Source organism: Lolium perenne, chromosome 1 (assembly GCF_019359855.2).
Source record: "Lolium perenne isolate Kyuss_39 chromosome 1, Kyuss_2.0, whole genome shotgun sequence".
NCBI classification, from domain to species: Eukaryota; Viridiplantae; Streptophyta; class Magnoliopsida; order Poales; family Poaceae; genus Lolium; species Lolium perenne.
The window spans coordinates 8,956,797-8,977,104 of record NC_067244.2 but is presented as its reverse complement, the minus strand read 5'-3'; the positions used below and the strand labels follow the sequence as shown (position 1 = coordinate 8,977,104).

The following is a 20,308-nucleotide window of genomic DNA, read 5'->3' as shown; positions in this document are numbered from 1 at the left end:
TACACACCATGTGCTCACACACATTTTTTGGGGTCATTCCCACCCCCGAGGCTCGATTTCCAGGGAAACCCTAATCCGTTGACCGCGCGGTCTACAACATTGACTACTCCCCAGCGGCGGTGCCGCGGTGGCACTGTGCCTTCCTTTGAGCTTTGTTAGGTCATGTGGTGGCAAGTATGGATCCATGCTATCTCAAGTTTCCCTCCGGTTCACCCCACCGGTGAGTTCCGCCCTATACGTCCAGGACATGCCTAGTGCCGTCAGCGCATGTGCGTCTAGCCGGAAGGCCCCGGGGGTACAACATTGGACAAACAACACCCCACCGTGCTGGTGGTGGTGTTGTGTTGGAGAAGAACACATGGGTATATATAGGGAGGCGAGGGGCTGAAACGGCGGAAAAAGTTGGCGGGAGCGTCGGCGGGAGAAAACTTGGCGGGAGAGAATGGGCGGGAGAAATGGGCTGGAGAAATAGGCGGGGAAAAAGGAAAAAAGCAGCATCTGCTATGCCGACGGTGCCCCTCGGCATAGGCGTGGCATGTGACGTCATTTTGGCGGGAAAGTTTGGCGGGAACAAATGAAAAATGGCCATGCGCTATGCCGAGGGGCACCGTCGGCATAGACGTGACGCCGTCACGTCTCCGTTAGGGCACAGCCGACCCGGACTGCCACCCTGCAGCTATGCCGATGGCCAGGTATACGCCGAGGGTGGCCGTCGGCATAGAGGGGCATACACCGATGGTACACGTACGCCGAGGGGCGTACCCAGGGGCTGGGCTGGCTGGCCTGTATGCCGACGGCCCCGATATTTGGCCGTCGGCGTACGGAGAGGCCGTCGGCACACCAAGCCATTCCTGTAGTGTAGCTTGGCTAGAGGTAGAGCTGGCTGAAGTTGGAGCTAGCCACAACTGGAGCCGGCTAGCTGCTGGAGTCGGCCAGCTGCTGCAGCTAGGCAGAGCCGAGCTCGCAATGGGCTAAACCAAGCTTTGCAGCGAGGAAGGAGAGGCCAGAGGGCTAGTTGGCCCGCCACTAACCACTACGCACAATAACCTACTCTCTGTTTGAAAATATAAAATATTTTAGATGCTTATAAAGTAGACTAGATATAAAGTAAACTGAGTGAATCTACGTACTAAAAATAGACTAGATACAAACTAATGTGGGTGAACCAAATAAAATGCAGAATGATACGAGTAAATTAAAACGGTCTGAATTCTGTGAGTGAGGCGAAGAATCATGATGCGGAGTCCGGTCATCATTTTTTTTCTGATGCCTCTCAAACGGTGGTACAGATGTAGTATCTTAACTGAGTGTACCAACTCATTCCACACGCACACTCCTAGTACACCGGCTAGACCTACAACTACAACACACAGAGCACACGTGTTTTGAGCTATGACAGTTGTGGCACGAAACGGGTGGGAGGCTCTATAATTTATTTAGAAACAGTACTCCCAAGAATAGTGTTCCAGGTGAGACACCCGAAATTCGTCCCCAGAGGGGATCGAACCCGGGCGGGCTGGCAGGCCACTGCCGTGCCTGGCCACCGCGCTACGAGCGCGTTCTCGTCCGGTCATCATTTGCATGACGTCGATGCTGTTACGTAGGCATGAGAAGTGCTACGCGAGTAAGCTATCAAGACCAGGGCCGGCCCTGACCCATGGCAGGCATGGGCGGCCGCCTAGGGCCCAGGCCATGGAGGGGCCCAGAATCACAGCTTTTCTCTAGTATGGGCTGAAGAAAATATTTAATACAAGTGAACATGCCCAGTAAGAAAAGATGCAACCGATCGGTCCATTGCCCCATCTCTCCCACGAGGCAGGACTACATTGATCTGAAAAAAATGAGGCAGGACTACAGGCAGCGATCGATTCCCTGCCAGATCTCCTCGGCCTCGCCTACCCGCTCGCCAATCGGTAGCCTGCCGCCCTGTAAGTCCATGCCCTCCATCTAATCAACGATTTATCCCCTAATTAGGGTTCTAATTTGATGTAAATTCCTTCACCATTATATCAGTTAGAATGCCAAATCAATTATCTAGTGATGTGAAAAAAAGCTAGAGTATCAGTTTATTGAATCGCAAAGAGGAGATTTAAATAAGTATTTTGAAAAATTATTTGAGGTCAAGTATGTTACAAGATATATTGAATGGATTGGCTACATGGTGTATTGAGAGGATATCTTGGACAACATTGATCTTGAAATTGTGGCCAATAATTTTGCATCTAGGAATGAATGAAGAATCTTTTTTGTGAAGCATTGAAGCATAATTATCGTTGTAGTCATTGTAATTTCATTTTTATTTAAGGTAGTCAAACTAGTAGGAAATAATTTTTATATTTTGCTACCGTTTTATTATTATTTCTTAAGTTATATTATTTATATACATCTTACAGAAGTATGTCTGCTTATATTTTAACTCTTATCTTTATCTAAATGAAAGTAGGCACATATACATTTATATATCTACTAGTTATACCTACATATATATTACCCTCAAGGGGCCCTTTTATCGACTTCGCCCAAGGGCCCGGAAAAACATAGGGCCAGGCCTGATCAAGACTCGTCGGGGTATGTGTGAACTTTGTCTCCGTGGATTCTCTATGTCCTACTTCACCTATCTAGCTAGAACAATCATCACGCGCGACCCGATAAACATCACCAATGGCTTGTCACATACCTCCCAGAAGCTTCCAGCATCAGGCTGCAATTAAGCAAGCTCAGATCCAAATTATCGCCCTAGATTATCCAGTGCATGATGGCGACTACTTCTGCCTATTTTCCATCCATTGACTTTGGACACTGTATAAGGGTTGAAAATCGAGAGCAACATTTGTTTCGTTTATGGGACATCCCGTGCACGCATCTACCATTCATTTCCGTGTGTTTGCTTTAAGATTGACACATTATAGAAACAGTTTTATGTGCAGCTTACTCCACACTAGTATTCTTACTTTTTTCTAACACATGTCTTAAATTTCTAGCGTTAAATTAATATAGTCATATCTATTGGACTATATATCACATTAACAGTCCATTTAGATATGCATATATTTTTGATGATATCTTTTAAACAACCTTTAAAAGAACTTTTTATAAAACTCAAAAATAATGAAACATGATGATACACAATGAAACTCAATAAAACTTGTACAAAATATTTAGCATCCAAATTGAACTTAAAGATAATTGCCAAATATTTTTTATGTCTGATGAATTAAGTTTGAAATATAGTGAAATTTTTTGTTTCTAATAAATATCACCAAGTTATGCACGAGTGAAAGCCCTTGCATCCTTATATTACGATTGACTCTATTTGGTTAACAAATCCACCTCCTACTTATCTAAGTCTTCGCAAGGATTTTGGCCATCGATATAGATTTTTCTTAATTCTAACTCATACAGAGAATTAACTAATTCTCCGTCCACTCAGAGATCGTTCTATTGTGTTGTGGTTCGTGCTAGCCAGAGGTTGCAGGTGCACATGAGGTTACAATTGAGATTCAACTATTTGACAGGGGTTTGCAACCGAAAAATGCCCCGGAACGTTGGAATGCTTCACAATTTGTGCTAGTTACGAGCTAGGCCATGCATGGGTTAGAAGTTGAAAAAATAACCCTGGCAGTTGGATTGTTTCTCATGAATTGCAATATGGGTTTCAAATTTCAGCTGAGATTCGACAATGTGGGAATTAGTCGCCTGACTCACTCCCAATTTTCTTACTTATCCTCCACCAGAACATGACACAACTTCAATTAGCAATATAACATTAGATAACTTTTCTGGACAATCAATAGGTGTTCTATCATCTGTGGAATGGAGTATACATTTATTTGCACATACACTACACCATCAAGTTCCATGTACACCAGGTTATAGTTATAAAAAGAGACATCACAGGACAAGCTTAATAAGCAATCCGAGACCAACTAGCAAAACAATTTACAAAGAAATCCCCCGGTAAAAAAATTACCAACTCGAAGCCCACATGTAGTGGGATTGGGAACGCAAAAAATACCGGAGAAAAAAAATGAACAGTTCCTATTTACAGTGAAACTTTTGAACAATGTACTCAATCTGTGTCGCGCGGGAATTAGTCGCCTGACTCACTCCCAATTTTCTTACTTATCCTCCACCAGAACATGACACAACTTCAATTAGCAATATAACATTAGATAACTTTTCTGGACAATCAATAGGTGTTCTATCATCTGTGGAATGGAGTATACATTTATTTGCACATATACTACACCAACAAGTTCCATGTACACCAGGTTATAGTTATAAAAGGAGACATCACACGACAAGCTAAATAAGCAATCCGAGACCAACTAGCAAAACAATTTACAAAGAAATCCCCCGGTAAAAAAATTACAAACTCAAAGCCCACATGTAGTGGGATTGGGAACGCAAAAAATACCAGAGAAAAAAGAACAGCGCATTTTTACAGTGAAACTTTTGAACAATGTTAACTCTAGGTGGCCAGAAAGTTCGGAGGCAATGTACTCAATCTGGGTCGCGCCCGCCGCATATACCAGAAACCCACAACGCCGCGGCAGCCAATGTGGCGCCGCCCCACCGGAGCAGCCGCTGGACCGGCTGACCGCCGTCGTACTCTGCGGCATCGTAGTGAATGACAGGGCAGTCGGCCATGAGCTGCGCCTCGACGCTCGCCATGCCCCTTGTCCACCACGCGCGCCCGTCGGCCCGTCGGACGGCGGTGCTCGCCGGTCCGCCTGCGCGGCCGTCGGCGGTCGGCGGGCCCTGGTCACTCCGTGGCACGTTGGCTACACCCATTCTGGCAGTGGTGGCGGTGCGCGCTGGGCAGCCGGCGGCCGATCCGTCGTCCCTCCGTGCCAAGTTGACTACACCGTGTCCCGCGTCCGCGCGCGCCCGCCTGCCGGCGGACGGCCCGGCCTCGCTTCCCCGCTCGTAGACGACGAGACCGGCGGCGCGGTCGCGGTCGCGGCGGTAGCGCGCGTGGTACGTGAACGTGCCCGGCCGGTCCGCGGCGAAGCTGTACGTGATCGTCGTCACGCCGTCCGCCGGCGGCGTGCCAGTCTTCTTCTGCAGCCCCCACGCAAGGATTGTTTATTAGCCGGTGAAAAAACAACACATTTGCCATCGCATGCGACAGAAGATCGATGGTGAACGTACCTTGTCCTTGCGGCGGGTGTGGTGCCATCGGATGGCGACGCTCCTGGCGAGGCGGGCGCCGTCGACGGCGACGGTGAGGACGACGGTGACGTCCTGCGGCGCGTGGATGGTGGTGGCGGGGGAGGTTGCTGGGGCGTCGATGGTTGACTCGGACTCGGACGACTCCTTCGCTACTAGCAGCCGCAGCCTCGTCTTCGTCATAGCTTCTTTATGTCTATCTCTCTCTCTCTGACGATGGGGTACAGGGTAGCCACTACTAGTATCTACTGTGGTTGGAGTGGCGCGTTAGATTCGACGTCCCGACGAGCTGCCTCCGCCTCGGTGTCTGTCATTCAAAGAAACACGCCAAGCCGCAGTCAACTGTATTCCTTGATTAATCACGATTTAGCTAGCTTCGGGTGCTAGGGGTGTATGTTCCCTTGATTAGTCTATCCGGACGGAAGAGATCACCAAACATATAAAAATGGATCCATGCCCCAACGTGGGTGGGAGATATGGTGTGGTTTAGCAGAATAATAATTTGTAGTAGCTGAGAATTTTATGTTTTGATGGTTTTTCTAAAGGTTTTGCTAGTGAAAATTAATTTAGTTTTCAGTCGAGTCCTATCATGGGGTTTGCATTGTGATTCGTGCACTCAATTGTAAGTTGGGTTGCAACCGAGAATTTTTTTTTCATTTGCAAGTTGTTGGGTTGTAACTAAAATTTCCCGGTTGCAACTGAGTGGTCACTAATAATCAAATGACATGATGTCATTGAATTCAAGTTGCAACCCATGCTGAAACTTACCATTAACATGAATCACGAAAAAAATCTAATCGTTCGGTGAATTTTTTTCTAGTTGCAACCTCACTTGCAGTTGCAACTGGAAAAGTTAAGTTGCGACCCAACTTGAACATGAATCCTATCGTGCAGTTGCAATGGTGAAATTATAGTATCTACCAGCTAGAACACGAATTCGATCACCTTTGGTGCTTCACAAGGCGTGGCCAGTTTAAAACTCTATTTGCAAGCTGATAGGGTAATTTCATTACCTTCACAAGCAAGATCGCGCCCTTCATTACGAGCTTAAACTTAGGCGCCATCCATCTCCTAGCTGCTGCAGCAGGTGCATCTCTTGAGCAGTATTGAAAAGCCGCTTCGTCAAACTTAGCTGCCAAAGGGGAGCACTCAACAACAAACGACGATCATCTAAAAAAAGAACGACGGTGACAGGAGCATAAACCCATGGGGGTCATGATTCATGGATCACCGGTATAGCGGTATAAGGGTGGGTGGGACATATCAGGTGAAAATGCACAAGTTCTGCAAATCTGCAAATTCCTGTTTTTAGCCCTTGGATCATGTAGCAACGGGCTAGATCAAAGTCTTCATCCCACCACCAATCAGTGAATGCACATTTCTAGAAATCCCCTTCCACCTATGTACTGTCACATTACTGTAGAGAAATTTCTAGAGCTTCTTGGTGGCTCATCTTCACGATTCGGAGATGGGTCAGCCGAACCATTTTTCATCTCGATTTGGATCAGTGACGAACTCACGAATTTTTAAATGCCCCAAGATCTTAGCATAAACAAAGGGAAAAAAATCATGTTTCATTCGATTTGATGAACGAGTACAGACATGGATCATGCAGTTTTGATTTAGATCAGGTCATGAGCAAAGAGAAAACCCATGTATATTCACCAATCGATTCCACCGTCAGTAGGCCAGCTCCATTCAAGAGTAAGGAGAGATCACGAGCAACACACAGAATCAGATCTCAACAATACTATTTAGATCCGGCAAGAAATCCTATCATTCAAGAGCAAATCGTATGGGCACAAAGGAGGAAAATAAGGAAATCTTTAGCAGATTGATTTTCTGGAACGGGTCAAGAAGTTAACATAAGTCAAGAGCAGAATTAGAACAAGAACTTCTCTTCACGCGTGGAGCTTGAACAAATGAATCTTTGCCCCCACTCCAAAATCAAGAAACAAACTCCACTAATTCTGATGAGTGGCGGCCGAAATTGCCGTGAGGGAAATCTAAGGGGGTTTCTGCAACAAGCGGCGCTGCTCATCGCCGGGAACACCTCCGTGTGAAGCCGGAAATGGAGGAGAATCGGAGTTAACTGGATCGTGCAGACTGGAGACAGAGAGAGAGGAACAGATTGAGGACTTGATTGGTCATTCTTCTAACTGCAAGGGTTCTTTTACAAAAAGGGGAGGTGGGAATGAGGTTGGTCATCGGATCGTTGGTACATGATCCAACGGTTCTTATAGATATTTTCAGATTTCCAGAAACTGGGTTGTTTTCACCTGATACGTTCCCGCGGTATAACCTCCAGGCTACTCGTTTCACATCTCAGTCTGGTGCAGCCAATCTGATATTCTAATAGTAGACAGTTCCATACTGCGATGCCTTCCTCCACTCCAGCATCCATCATATTTTGCAAGTACCAGGGTGCAGCTGTAACATTGCTTCTCAATACTCAAAACATGCATTTTCAGCAATCATTGAACACGACGTTGTAGGTGCGGTAAAAAGACCAGATAACTTTGAAGCCATCTATGCATTATCCAAGAGTAAGACTTCTTTTGTCCATTAACCATCAGGCACAACCAAATCATATGCCTCGAGAACGAATACATGATCGGCAAAATTCTCGAGCCACAACCAGTGGCTATCTCAGTATAGAACAAGTCATGCAGCAAAGACATCGACCCACGAGCAGCGGCAGCATTAGATGTACATAAATGGCACTGGTTGGATGGACTCGTCAATTGATAGTGGGTCAAGCACTTTTGTTAGTGAAGAATAACGTTGACGGGTACAGTATAATTTAATGAGTCAAGGCCAACGTGAAAACTTGGTCTCTAGTATGTTGCTTTGGAAAAAGCTTGCTTTGCTAATTTACAACACCACACAAGGTCATAACTTCATCCCTTGAAGGGCTTAGCAAAAACAAGGTTGTGGCACGTCGGGTTGCAGGGGTACTCGCAGTCTAGCTCCTTCACCTCTCTCCTGTCAAAGAACCAGTCTCCAACTGCTTCTGCAATGGTCTGCATGTTCACAAGGAACTTACGATTATAGCGTGAATGGTAATTACATCATGTAGGGACTGAAGTGAAATATTGAGTTAATATGTAACAAAAGTTCAGGCACACAATCTGCATCATGTGGACATAAAGAACGGGTGTAAGAAAAAATGAGAACGTTCTTTTTTTTTCTACACTGCAAGTCCTCACTGAAAATTTTATCTTATGACTAACACGAAACCTGTTGTAATTTAAACCTAAATCAACAATATCTAAGACGCCCTGTCAGCTTATGGTTAACATAATTTTGCAACACAAGTTACCATATATTTTGCCAACTTGACATGGACATATTTCTTATAGTGCAGTCACACTTTTTTCCATTATTACTATTTCTAATCTCTGGACTATAGAGGATAGAAGTGATACCTTGTTGTTGACTCTAGGAGAAGATGGAGAGTGCCAAGTGAAAGAGTTCAACGACTGACAGTGTATAAAGCAGGAGTCAATGAAAATACCCCAGTCTTTTTTCTGCTTCAGTTCTCCGATAGCGTCATGCAATTCTTTCCTAAAACCTGCAAAGATTTGATTTGACATAGAAAAACATGTGAACAAACCCTGAAACACAGGTGGTTAATTGTAATGTAAGATGTGCGGTGAATTCTATCTGTTGAATGATACAGGGTGAATCAACCTTGGAGAATTTCAAGTTGGTTAGGACTACACTTGCTAATATCCAGCCTACAGTCTAGCCATGAACGTTGAGGGTCCGATGCTACTGGTGCCAACACATGTTGTACCTGAAACGAATATTACTATGTTTAGTATTGATAATTCAACATATCAGTAGAATATATCCCATGGAAAAGATGATAATACCTGCCAAGCATCATATGCTGGATTAAGAACAAATACTGATGTCCTGATGTCTTTCACAACTTCGCGGGGAAAGAAGCACTGCATAAAGTTAAAGGATAAGATACTTCCATGGTAGCGGGACTGTGAGATTAATGAAAAAAATGTTGCAGATGACTGCAGTGTCATTTGTCGGGAATGCGGAGACTAACCTGGCCTGGCTCCATGCTTGAACTGCAGTGCAAAAACCTCCTCTTCAAATCCTGAAACAAATTGTTCAGAAAAGAAATTTCGAATACTGGAAAAGGACATTCTTTGAAAAGGCACCTGAAGACGGACAACATCACTGTAGAAAGACCGCAAGGTCCTTCTCTTGGAAATGTCTTCTCTGTAATGGAGGAATGGAAATAAAAAAGTTAGATAGAACCTAAGGACAACAAAAGCAGCACACTTTCTATTCTATAAAGTTTTTCCTTTATGCTCTTATGCCAAAATGAACATTATAAGGAGAATAGGACACTGAAGCGTTTTTTACTCTGACCTAGTAGTTTTAGCTGACATTTGAATTGTTAACGGATGCAAGAACTTTTGCGGATTAGGCAGGACATCCAAAAATTACTTCATTCATGCAGGTGAAAAGCTGAAATAAAAATAAAGGATGTGGGTTGCAAAGAGTATAGGAGCAGTCTTTTGAGGAAACATCCAAAGCAATCAAAGGTGATCCGAAAACATACACATCAAGGAAAAAACCACCATCCGAAAGACACTTAACCCTAGAATCTTTTGGCAGCAGTGCACGAAAATCATCACAGTGAATGAATGTGGCTAACCCACCAGCAGAGCATCCTGTTAGAAAAGCCTGAAGGCTGGAAATAACATATCAGCATCAAGCCATCAGTACAATAGTCAAATTTCTTACAGGGCGAAGACAAAGTAATGGGTATATCACATTAATATATTACTGAAATATATCCAGTCATTTTGTAAACATGCATGTACATATGATGTTGTAAGAAAGAAGACCAGCCAAGATATTGAAATAACCCTACAATAGTTCGCTAACAGTTACAAAGACTGAACAGATCATGCGGGTAATCACAAATCTACTGTCATTAGCATGTAGTGGATCCTTGTTATTTATTTTTCAGTGCCACGAATCACTCCTAATTGTATTTTCTTGGAACATTTACGGTTCATTCAGTAAAACAATAGTCAACTGATTACCAAACAAAACAGCCGAATAGATCCAACTCACTACCCAATAAAACAGCAACATGGATCTAACCTTCGACACTTGTACCAATTAACCTAAACTGAAATGCATGTATCCATGAAGAACAGGAAACAGATTTACATCTTTAAGATGTTTTGATTGATTTGTGTTTGCATGATGAGTGCACATGAAAATAAAAATCTCGGTTGAGCTTGCAAGAATGACCTGTTTAGCATGTCTGAGCCCCTTCAGTAATAGTTCATCCATAACTGCTTCCCAGATACGCTGCCCTCTGAAAAAGAATTTTGTGCCGTTCTGCAAAGAATGACAGAATACTCAGCATACCAGTTAAGCGATTAATCAACATCTGTTGGAATAGGCAAACAAGACCTGAAGCTCGTCTTTGACATTCCCAGAAAATGATGCCCCGTCGCAATACCTTATCTTCACTTTGTTCCAGTGGTAAAAATCTAAACACACATGCGTTCAGTGAGAACCTCTGAATTATAGATAACTGAAGCAATACTGTACCGAAAGATAACCACTTTTGTTTAGGTGAAAGGTAACCACTTTACTGGTGATGTAAAGAGAAAATGAGTCCCGTATATTTAGTGAGCAACTAAATCGAGCCCATCAGCGCAATGAACAATTAGAATAATATAAAATGAAACAGGGCTCATCAGCTCAAATGTTTAACTCGCACAATATGAACTACCAAACATTTAGCTTTTCTGGGTTGAGTTGTATGGCGTGGTGTTGGTCCTTTCTTGGACTTGTACATATAATGATATAACCTTCTTTTTCTATCAATGCATCGAAACGCAAGCCTTTTGCGTTTTCGCGAAAAAAAGAACTACCAAACATAGCGATTGAATTCAAATAACTTATTTTTCTAAACTTGAATACAAAGGATTAAACGATTGTAAAATATGTTACTTTTGTCAAAAAACAGATCCGTGAAGTATGATCTGCTTGGTTATGATAAAAGAACATTGAAGAACCAATAGAAAAATCAATCAGGACTTGGTGCTTGCTGCAAATACTGCTTTAAGATTGTGCTAATGGTGGAACTTTGATCAACTTAGACATAAAAATTTATCTGCAGCACAACTTTGCACATCAACAAATAAAACGTACAACTGATATAAAGGGAATGTTTAGCTTTAGTACAAAACTGAGATTTGGCCTTTAATCTATATTAATATGAAATTTAGTTACCTGGATTTTGATCTACATCACCGCTTAACATCCCAGCAAATTCAACCTGACTTTCCATGTAGTGGGAAGAACCCAAGATAGATTTCTGGCGTGAAGCACACGACTTCAAATTTCGGCACCACCCACCACCCTGAAGGTCATAAAAGCAAAATATAATTGAATAAAATGAAGCATTGGGAGTTTCGGACGACCAATGGCGACAACAATCATTTACTATCAGCAGAAACTACAGTAAGGATTAGGAACTGGCAGAGAATGGTGGTGGGGATCTCTCTTGTGGCTCCTCGCGCGGTGGCATGGAGGTTGCCTGCGTGCAGGGGGGGGGGGGGGGGGGGGGGGGTTGGTTGCTGTGGCATCTCGGTGGATCTCCTTTCCTTCGTGCTCCTCCTCCCCTGTTTGGCTCTTGCCGGCATGTGGCAGGCTCCCACACCTGGGTGGCGACCTCGGATCTTCTAGGTGGTGACTGTGCCACTGCGGCTGCGAGGGCAGTGCAGCGGTCGGTCTTCGCATCAACAACGGTGCAGTGACATTGCGGTGGCCAACTAATCTCTGAGTTGCGGTGACGGTACACCTTATTTGTTCCTGTTGCCTGGCCGCTGCTACGGCAACGCGTCTTCTCTATGTTTTGCCAGAGGTAATTTACAGAGTGCGAGGTCACCCGATTTTGGCCTAAAGATGGAGGTTCCGTGATTGGTCATCCACGCTCCATGCAGGGGTTGGAGTGCTTGACGAAGCCCATGAAGGCACCTGCAATGAAAGATCTTGCGACTCTACTTTGCTTGATGTGTGGGTTCGGACTTTGTCCATTGTGCCTCACGTGATTGGCGTATCAGCTTTACGTGTGCGGACCCTCGGCATCATGGGATCGTTGTTGATGTCCGGCATCCCTAGGTGCTGCTCGGCGACATGTTCAGAACCAATGGTTCCAGTTGCAGGGTTTAGTCCCATCAGGCCCGTGCATGCGCGGTTGTGCGGTGAAGAATCAGCAGGTGGTGGAAACACAGGGCAACTTCGGTGTGGTGGTGCTCTTTGTGTGCTAGGTCTCGAGTTCCAGGGACGAAAGCTCTAGGTCTCACCTTTATTGATTGAACCTGGCAATGAAGGCGTTCACGCGGTGTTCCCTTGTTAGAGGCATTGCCTGGAGTTTGCTCAGACTTCTCTCCGGGTGAAAACTCATGATCTGACCTACGTGATTGGATGCTAATGTTTGCTGTAGTCGTTTTGTTGATCGTCTTTTTTTTCTTTTTCTTTTTCTAACAAGTTTGTTTTGTGCATCATCTTGACTAGCTCTTGATATCGTGTTGATACAAAGGCCAGTTGTAATTGGTATCATCTTGATATTATTATATCGGTTTTGCTATGTCTCAGTCAACTGAGATTTTCTTAAGTCTAAGTCATTTACAAAAAAGTGCTTGAGTTGCACTTTTCTGATAAAAAAGTGCAATTGCACTTTTCTGCCAGAAAAGTGTAACTAGACCGAGTTGCACTTTTCTTTGAACTGTAGTTGCACTTTTCTGAGCTGACTGAGACTTAAGAAAATCTCAGTCAACTGAGACATAGACACACCCTTATTATATTCCCCTTATCGAGAAAAACTGAACCTCGCGCCATAGCATTATGTTTCATTGGAGATAAAGAACCTTATAGTGCCATTATCCATCGAAAGTCACATCACTATATGCTAATATGCTCTTAACAATATGGTTTCATTGGGTTAAAAACATAAATTTTGTCCAGCACTATCTTAATCCGCAGATTCTTATCATTACGGAAACAGGAAACAACTTCCTCAACGACGGCCAAATCTTACTTGCTATCAGTAAATTCCGGTACCTAAATGCCCAATTCAGAAAGCTTGCAATGTACAAGGTAAGCTGAGCTGAGCACAGGTGACCGGTGAACAAAGTTTCAGTAGGGAAACGGGTGGTTCTGTATCAAAATATGAAGCTAAATCTAAGAAGGTGTGTACCTCCAAGTGGATGAGCCAGCTCTGAGATCCAGCCCCTGACCCCCTCTGCAGATGGTACCCTGGCGCGCTCCCGTCCAAGCACACTGCATCGGAGATCACAATCCACGGTCAAACAGCGAGAATTCCCAGTGAAGCGCGAAACGTACCAGTACGCTAGTTGACTACTAGGAATAGCAGCGAGCAGTGTTGCAGTAACCGAAGTGTACTAGAGAAACTGAGAGAGAGAAGTACTCACGCGCGCCCTTCTCCTCGGCGTGGCGGAGGAGCGTGAGGCCGACGAGGGCAGAGGAGCGGGGGCCGGAGGCGGGCGCGAAGGGCAGGGAGGCATAGTAGGAGAGCGAGAGGAGGAGCGCCGCGGCGAGGAGCGCGACGGCGAAGGTGGCCGCGACGGCTCCGCCCCGGCCGCGGCGGCGCCACCAGAGGCGCAGGTGGCGGCTCGCCGGGGCGGAGGGCGACGGCATGGGGCGGCGGGAGGCCGGATCTGTTGATTCCGACGGGAGTGGTTGGCAGTGCGGTTCTGCTTCGTAATAAAACTATAGTATACGTGTCGATCTTCAAAAATTATACTTTCCAAATGTAATAAATATATAGGACAAATCCATGGTTTGATTGACCATTTATTGTGACAAATGTAAATACTTTCCAAAATTAGCGTCACGTTTTGGGTTCTGATAATTTTTCAGAAAGGAAAGGTCTGATTCGGTTTTGGTTTCCAAACGAGAGTCTAGGTTTTCACCTAGAGAAATCAAACCATGATGGGGAGAAAGAAGATGTGTCGCCAAAGGATGATTGGTGTGGTGGTGTGCTATTGATCGTTTTGACGAACAATTTCTATGTCATGACTTTTGCTTTACCTTTTATTTCGATGATTTGGTTGTGTGCATGCTTCACGTGCTGATTGGCTTGCACAGGTCAGGTATGATAAATAGGCCCATTAACAAACGTTGAATTTGCTTTATTTATTTATTTATTTCTCGAGCAATGGTGTTCAATTTGTAAGTGAAACTTAGTGATATGTTAGATGTATTGTGTGTATTTATTCAGATATATTTTCAGAAAATTTAGAACATATAGCATCTGCTTTCGACGTCGATTGCATCGGTTGTACAAGAACTTTGGGTACTACTCAAAAGAATTCAAATTTGACACTGATGAACTTCAAATAAAAACACCATATTGAAAAGCTACTGTTGATGGAAGTTGGAATGCACCACATAAATGGAATCACCTCATAAATGCACAATATTTTTTGTGTAGACACTATCAAGACCCAAAATAATGATGGCAAAATTAAAGTTTCAACAGAGTAAGATGGGAGTAAGGATGGCAATGGGCAGGGTAGAGCAATACCATACCCATACCCGTATAGTCAATGGGTACAAACTTGTACCCATACCCGTACCCATGGGTATGAAACTTTACCCATACCCATACCCGGCGGGTACCCATACCCATTGGGTACCCGGTGGGTAGGTTAAATTGTACACAAGTCAATCACAATTTTACATTTATCGATAACAAATTCGATTAAAAAAATTAATTATCTCAACTCAATAACAGGTAGTTGAGTACATAACAATTAACATAATATAAAAATAACATTCTCATATTCTAACTCATAAGTCAATAAAAATAGACGTGTCACATATGAATTTGACAATAAATGGGCAGGGTATGGGGATACCCGCGGGTACGAGGCTATACCCGTGCCCTACCCATAACTTAACGGGCAGGGTATGGGTACTACCCATGGGCATAAAAGTGTACTCATACCCTGCCCATGCGGGTACGGTACCCGCGGGTACCTGTACCCGTGGGTAAAATTGCCATCCACGGGAGGGATACAAGACACGAAGAAATAGAAATGTTAAGACATTGATGAGACCATGCAAACATTTTCCGTGTAGAGACCATCAACTTTCATTCGTGAAGCAAAAAAGTTAGAGCATGGAATTTGAGCTAAATTGTGAGATAAAGTTACCGCTCCAAGATATCGTTATGAGATTGACCGTGTGCGGCGGATTACACATAATTTATCTCGGTGAACTTCGAACGAAACATGAAATTGGAGAACTATGGTTCATTAAAGTTTTGAGTTCATCACATAAGTAAAATAACCTTGTCCATGCAAACATTTTCCATGTAGAGACCATCACCAAGTACCAACCAAAGAATTGAATCAAGAGAGAGTATGGCAAGCAAGATATGTTAAGACACCGAGAGATACTAGGAAACATAGAAAAGTATGGCTCGTATACATCATGAAGATACTTCTAACCACTTCGACTATGGTTCTTGAATTAAAAAGTTTACAACATGAAAGTTGCGTGAAATTGTAAGATGAATCTACCACGCAAATGGATTTTGGGAAGATCAATAGTGTGCAACAAATTTGATGAAATTTATGCTATTAACTCCAGAAAAAATTCAAAATTTTTGAGATACAATTGATGAAACTTGGAATTGTGAAGTAACAGAATCGCCTAGTCAATGTAAACCTGTTTCGTGACGACTTCGCCACGAATCAAAAAATAAAGAGTTCAATCATATAAAGCACAATTTGAACAAGGGAAAGAAAACGCCGCCAATACTTGGTCAATGATTTGTGTTCAGTTCGTCACCGACAAGTACAAAAATTTGTGTATGCTAACCTACTTGTGCTGCAATCCTTAAAACCCAGAAACTCCACCATGTATGCTATCACTACTGTCCACTACAATTTGTAACACATTAGGAATAACTCAAGCTGAAGATCTCCATATCTTCCCCTCCAACGAGATGATAATGATTGAGACGTCATCGTGGTACTGCCGTCGATCCCCTTGCTGAACCTCGAGCAACTCATGGAACCCCATTCCTACACCATCACACACAAAACACGATCATAAGTTTCCCCCATGTGTAAAGAACTTCACTTTCCGTGAAATAGCTTGTTTCCGAAGTTGCACAAAGAGTATTTCTCGATAATTAACCCAGATTAAAACAACTAAAGGTGTTGCATGCTCACCGGCCTGGTTGGCGGCACGGAGGAGGATCTCGTGGCTGAGGTACTTGGCAGGGTCCTCGTCAGGGTACCTAGTGACGAACGCCTCCACCCGCGCCACCACGTCCTCGTTGGTGAAGTACTCGTAGAGGCCGTCGGAGGCGAGGATGAGGAACTTGTCTCGCGGCCCGAGGCAATGGTGCCGGAGGAACGGCTTGCAAGTAATGTAAGGCGAGGCCCCGACGTAGTCCACCCGGAAAACCTCCAAGAGAGCCTTGTTCCACCTGGGCTGCAATGGCAAACTTTGCCCGGTCAGTAATTATTTATGTAAGCATAATCGGTTGTGAGGATGAAACTCAGCATCCTTTTGTGAGGATGGAGCTCATGATTTGTGTTTTGCTTACTTCTTTTAGGTAGCCAGCTCCAAATGCCCTTGTCACCTTTAAGGAGCCCTTCACTCTGGCATTGACTATGCAGGCAGGATCATCAAGGTGCTCACTCCTTATCCTTCTGACCTCCTGAAATTCGTGCGATCGATAAGATGTATATCGAATTTTAATTAACTAGCACAAGAACGAGATGTATAATTTTCTGGTTGGCCATGGCAAATGGCAATTGAAGCTTGAGGTCTAAGAATGCAACAGTTGCGATGGGTGGAGCACCTTGTAGGCGCTGGTGCTGTGCTCCATGGTGAGCTGCAGCGCAAGGAGCTCCGTCATGTCGCACTCGTCGAACTGCCGCTTGATCTCCTCCGTGACGCCAGCGAGGTCCTCTCCGCCACCGTTCTGGTCGTGCCGCAGCCGTGGCGGCAGGACGACGCTGGTGAGGTCGGGCTCGGGCCGGTGCGCGAGCACGGCGCGGCTGTCGCCGACGTTCATGGAGTAGACGTCCGTGCCCTTCATCAGCACCACCAGCACGCACGACCCCATCATGGCCAGCTCCGGGCACTGCGCCGCGCGCGCCTCCGCCTCCGCGAAGTACCCGTCCTCCGTGCGCCGCAGCGCGCGCGCCAGCGCGTCGAGCACCTCGCCGTGCCGCCGCCGCGCCGCGGGGCTGCGGGGGTCGCTGTCGTCGGGCGGATGGTCGTCGATGACGAGCTCGCGGCACACGGAGGCGTAGAGGTTGTTGACGAGGTAGTCGGTGGCGTCGGGGCCGTTGAAGCCGTCGTAGATGCCGACGAACATCCACCCCCGCTCCTCGGACACCACGACGTGCACCCGGTCCTCCCCGGCCTTCCCGCGCGCCCACTGCACCCTCGCCTCGCCGTCGTCCGCCGCCGCGTGCCCGTTGACGCCGTTGCTCTTGATGATCGCACGACCACCGGTGTCGCCGTTTCTGGCCACCATCGTCACGGCGGGCTCGTCATCGTCGCGCTGCTGCTGTTTCTTGGGCGGGACGCCGCACGGCCGCGCGCCACGCAGCGCCGAGGCGACGGCGCGGCGTAGGCGGTCGAGGAGCGGGGTCCCGGAGGCCGTCTCCTCCTGGCGCCGGCGCCGGTGCCGCGTCGCGCGGAGGTCCGCGAGGATCTGCTCGTCGGTGCGCGTGCCCCGGCGCGACGCCGACGATATCACGCGGCCCGACGAGGACGGCGAGGACGCGCAGTACTCGAGAGGCCCGGAGTACTGCTCCGGCTGGAGTGTCCGGAACGAGAAGGAGTTGGAGCTATCGCAGGACGAGTCCCCGGACATGGACAGGATCTGGGAGTCGCCGTCGTTGAGGACGAAGGAGGAGGAGGAGCCCAGCGTTGACTGGTTCGAGGGGAGCAGCACGCCGTGGATGGTGGTGCCGGCGAACGGTTGGCCCTCGGGCCCGTCAAAGCTCAGAATTTGGCCGATGCTACAATCATCGACGCCCGGCACCGCCCTCGTCGCTGCGGACGCGTCCACCACGTCGCCGCCGGCACCGCCGGACGCGAAGCAGGGCGTCGCGAGCCTCGCCGCGCGGTTGCCCATGGGTGTGAGGAGGAGGAAGAGACGTCGCGGCGAGTCGCCGGATCTGGATGCGCATTTGGGCTCAAGAAAATCCGAGAAGGGGAAATGGGAGGAGTTGACATTGCCGCTTTCGTGTTTTGTTTATGGAGTTGACAAGGATCTTTATCTGTTTCTTTCCTTTGTTTTCCTCTTCTCCTCAGCTAAGTTGACATTGCTTTTAAGAGTATAATATTAGTGGAACTTCAGGGTGGCTATCTGTATCAAAACCCACGCGACTACCCAGGTTAAGGTGGACATGTCACTTCTATGATACTCTCCAGATAGCTTATTTTCACATTTTTATTGTCGAAGGAAAGGCATGTAACCATAACTTATCCCAGAAGATGCCAGATCCACTCGAACAAAACCTGTTTCCGCAAAAGTAAATATTTTCGTAGTGATAATCTTAATAGCCATTGTGTTTGAAACAAGCTCGCAACTATCTTCTTTTCTACCATCTACAATAACCTATCATCGAGAGCAAATATATATCACCATATGGCACACAGACCAATAATAATGAAAAACCTGGCAAAATAGAGGCTACAATCACATGCAACCCTTCCTCCTCCCCCAATCTAGGTGACACGGGGGCAACCGCTCGCCGGCTACTGGCCCCCTCGTCCTCCCCTCACCGCCATCGGGAGTCACCGCCGAGCAAAGCCCGTGTATTGACGGCGGTGGCAGGGCTTTCTCCGGGGGGGACAACCTCCCTCTCCCAATAGCGGTGGTGATGAGATTGAATGTTGGTGGCGACGTGGTGATGCGGCCTTTGAACGATGATCCCATCGCGAAGACGGAGAAGGTGGAGCTCCATCTGCCTGGTAGTGTTGCCCCATGCTTGGGGCTATCGGATCCGGGTCTGCCCCGAGCCATCTGGGCCTAGGCGGGCCTATGGATCTAGTACCGTGGTTGTGGGTGGCGTGGCGGCGCCTTGCTGCAACGACGGACTGGCGCCACGATGGTGCCGCCGACGATGGGTTAGGAGGTGGTGGCAAGTCTCCCCACATGGCAGTGTTAGCTTGGCGGTTGTGGCCGTGGCCGGTGTGTCGGCCTACCTCCCTAGGAGCCATGTGTTGGCGTGAGGGTTGTTGACTTGGTTTGAATAAAGGTGGTTTGACACTGCTGATCTTTCTGCGCCAAGTCACTGATCTGCTTGATGCGTTCTGCTCGATCTCGTCGCTGACGTATTCCGATCTTTGTGTTAGAGATCTCTGATGATTGGCGCATGGCGCAAGTGGATATCTAGATCAGAATATATCTGGTCATGCACGCTCTTATATTCAGTCAGTGTCGATTAACAAGAGTGTGGCGCGAAGTTTTGCTTTCCTTTGGAGCCATGGGGGACATGTGTAAATATATATTATCATGATATTAACGGAGGTGGAGAAAGTCATGGTGACTGAGATAGGAGGTTTTGAAGTTATGGCGGTATGGTGTATTGTTTGCGATGAAGTATGCTACACCGGCTCTTCCTGTGTGGCATGTGTTTGATGACTTAAAGCGGTGGCCTTGGCAAGAGGGAGTGGTAGCACATGTAAACTGCATTTTTTCTGGTGCTCCTCAAGTACTAAGTCACCTTTTTTCATGGTGAAAATCAAAGGTCTGACCTTTATTGGTTTTACCTGGCAATGGCCTTTCTTAAGGCATTGTTTTGTGAACTTGGACTTTCTCAAATGTGAAAATCCAAGATTTTGGATCGAACGACGACAATGCTTGTGCATTATTTCCTTATTGGAGACGTTGCTTTTGAAAAATTATTTTATAGTTCAAGTTTTTATTATCTTCGGTGGTGATTAGAATGTTGTTGTTGTGAGTATTTCATCACCGCGGCGGGTCTTTGTCTTTTTTCCTTGGCTTTGTGCATCATTGATGTCTTTTAGCATCTTTATGATATTAATATATTTTCTTTATTGAAAATAAATAATA

General features: G+C 46.1%; 3 protein-coding genes across 3 annotated transcripts; all 3 read right to left on the bottom strand.

Annotated features, from left to right (window-relative positions):
• Window positions 1–4,487: 4,487 nt before the first annotated feature.
• On the bottom strand, window positions 4,488–5,424 carry LOC127325974 (uncharacterized). The gene is made up of 2 exons (XM_051352784.2): window positions 5,155–5,424; window positions 4,488–5,064 (listed from the first exon to the last, which is right to left on the bottom strand). The coding sequence occupies exons 1-2, from the start codon at window positions 5,353–5,355 to the stop codon at window positions 4,504–4,506; spliced, it is 762 nt and encodes a 253-aa protein (XP_051208744.1). The 5' UTR covers window positions 5,356–5,424; the 3' UTR covers window positions 4,488–4,503.
• A 2,458-nt stretch (window positions 5,425–7,882) lies between these two features.
• On the bottom strand, window positions 7,883–13,946 carry LOC127325987 (pectin acetylesterase 5). The gene is made up of 12 exons (XM_051352829.2): window positions 13,662–13,946; window positions 13,427–13,509; window positions 11,458–11,587; window positions 10,630–10,709; window positions 10,465–10,554; window positions 9,761–9,885; window positions 9,354–9,414; window positions 9,239–9,289; window positions 9,051–9,128; window positions 8,866–8,971; window positions 8,601–8,746; window positions 7,883–8,195 (listed from the first exon to the last, which is right to left on the bottom strand). Exons 1-12 carry the CDS (start codon window positions 13,885–13,887, stop codon window positions 8,073–8,075), a joined length of 1,299 nt encoding a protein of 432 aa, XP_051208789.1. The 5' UTR covers window positions 13,888–13,946; the 3' UTR covers window positions 7,883–8,072.
• A 2,006-nt stretch (window positions 13,947–15,952) lies between these two features.
• LOC127325991 (putative protein phosphatase 2C 46) lies at window positions 15,953–18,533 on the bottom strand. The gene is made up of 4 exons (XM_051352831.2): window positions 17,072–18,533; window positions 16,814–16,927; window positions 16,434–16,698; window positions 15,953–16,283 (listed from the first exon to the last, which is right to left on the bottom strand). The coding sequence occupies exons 1-4, from the start codon at window positions 18,359–18,361 to the stop codon at window positions 16,168–16,170; spliced, it is 1,785 nt and encodes a 594-aa protein (XP_051208791.1). The 5' UTR covers window positions 18,362–18,533; the 3' UTR covers window positions 15,953–16,167.
• Between the last annotated feature and the right edge of the window lie 1,775 nt (window positions 18,534–20,308).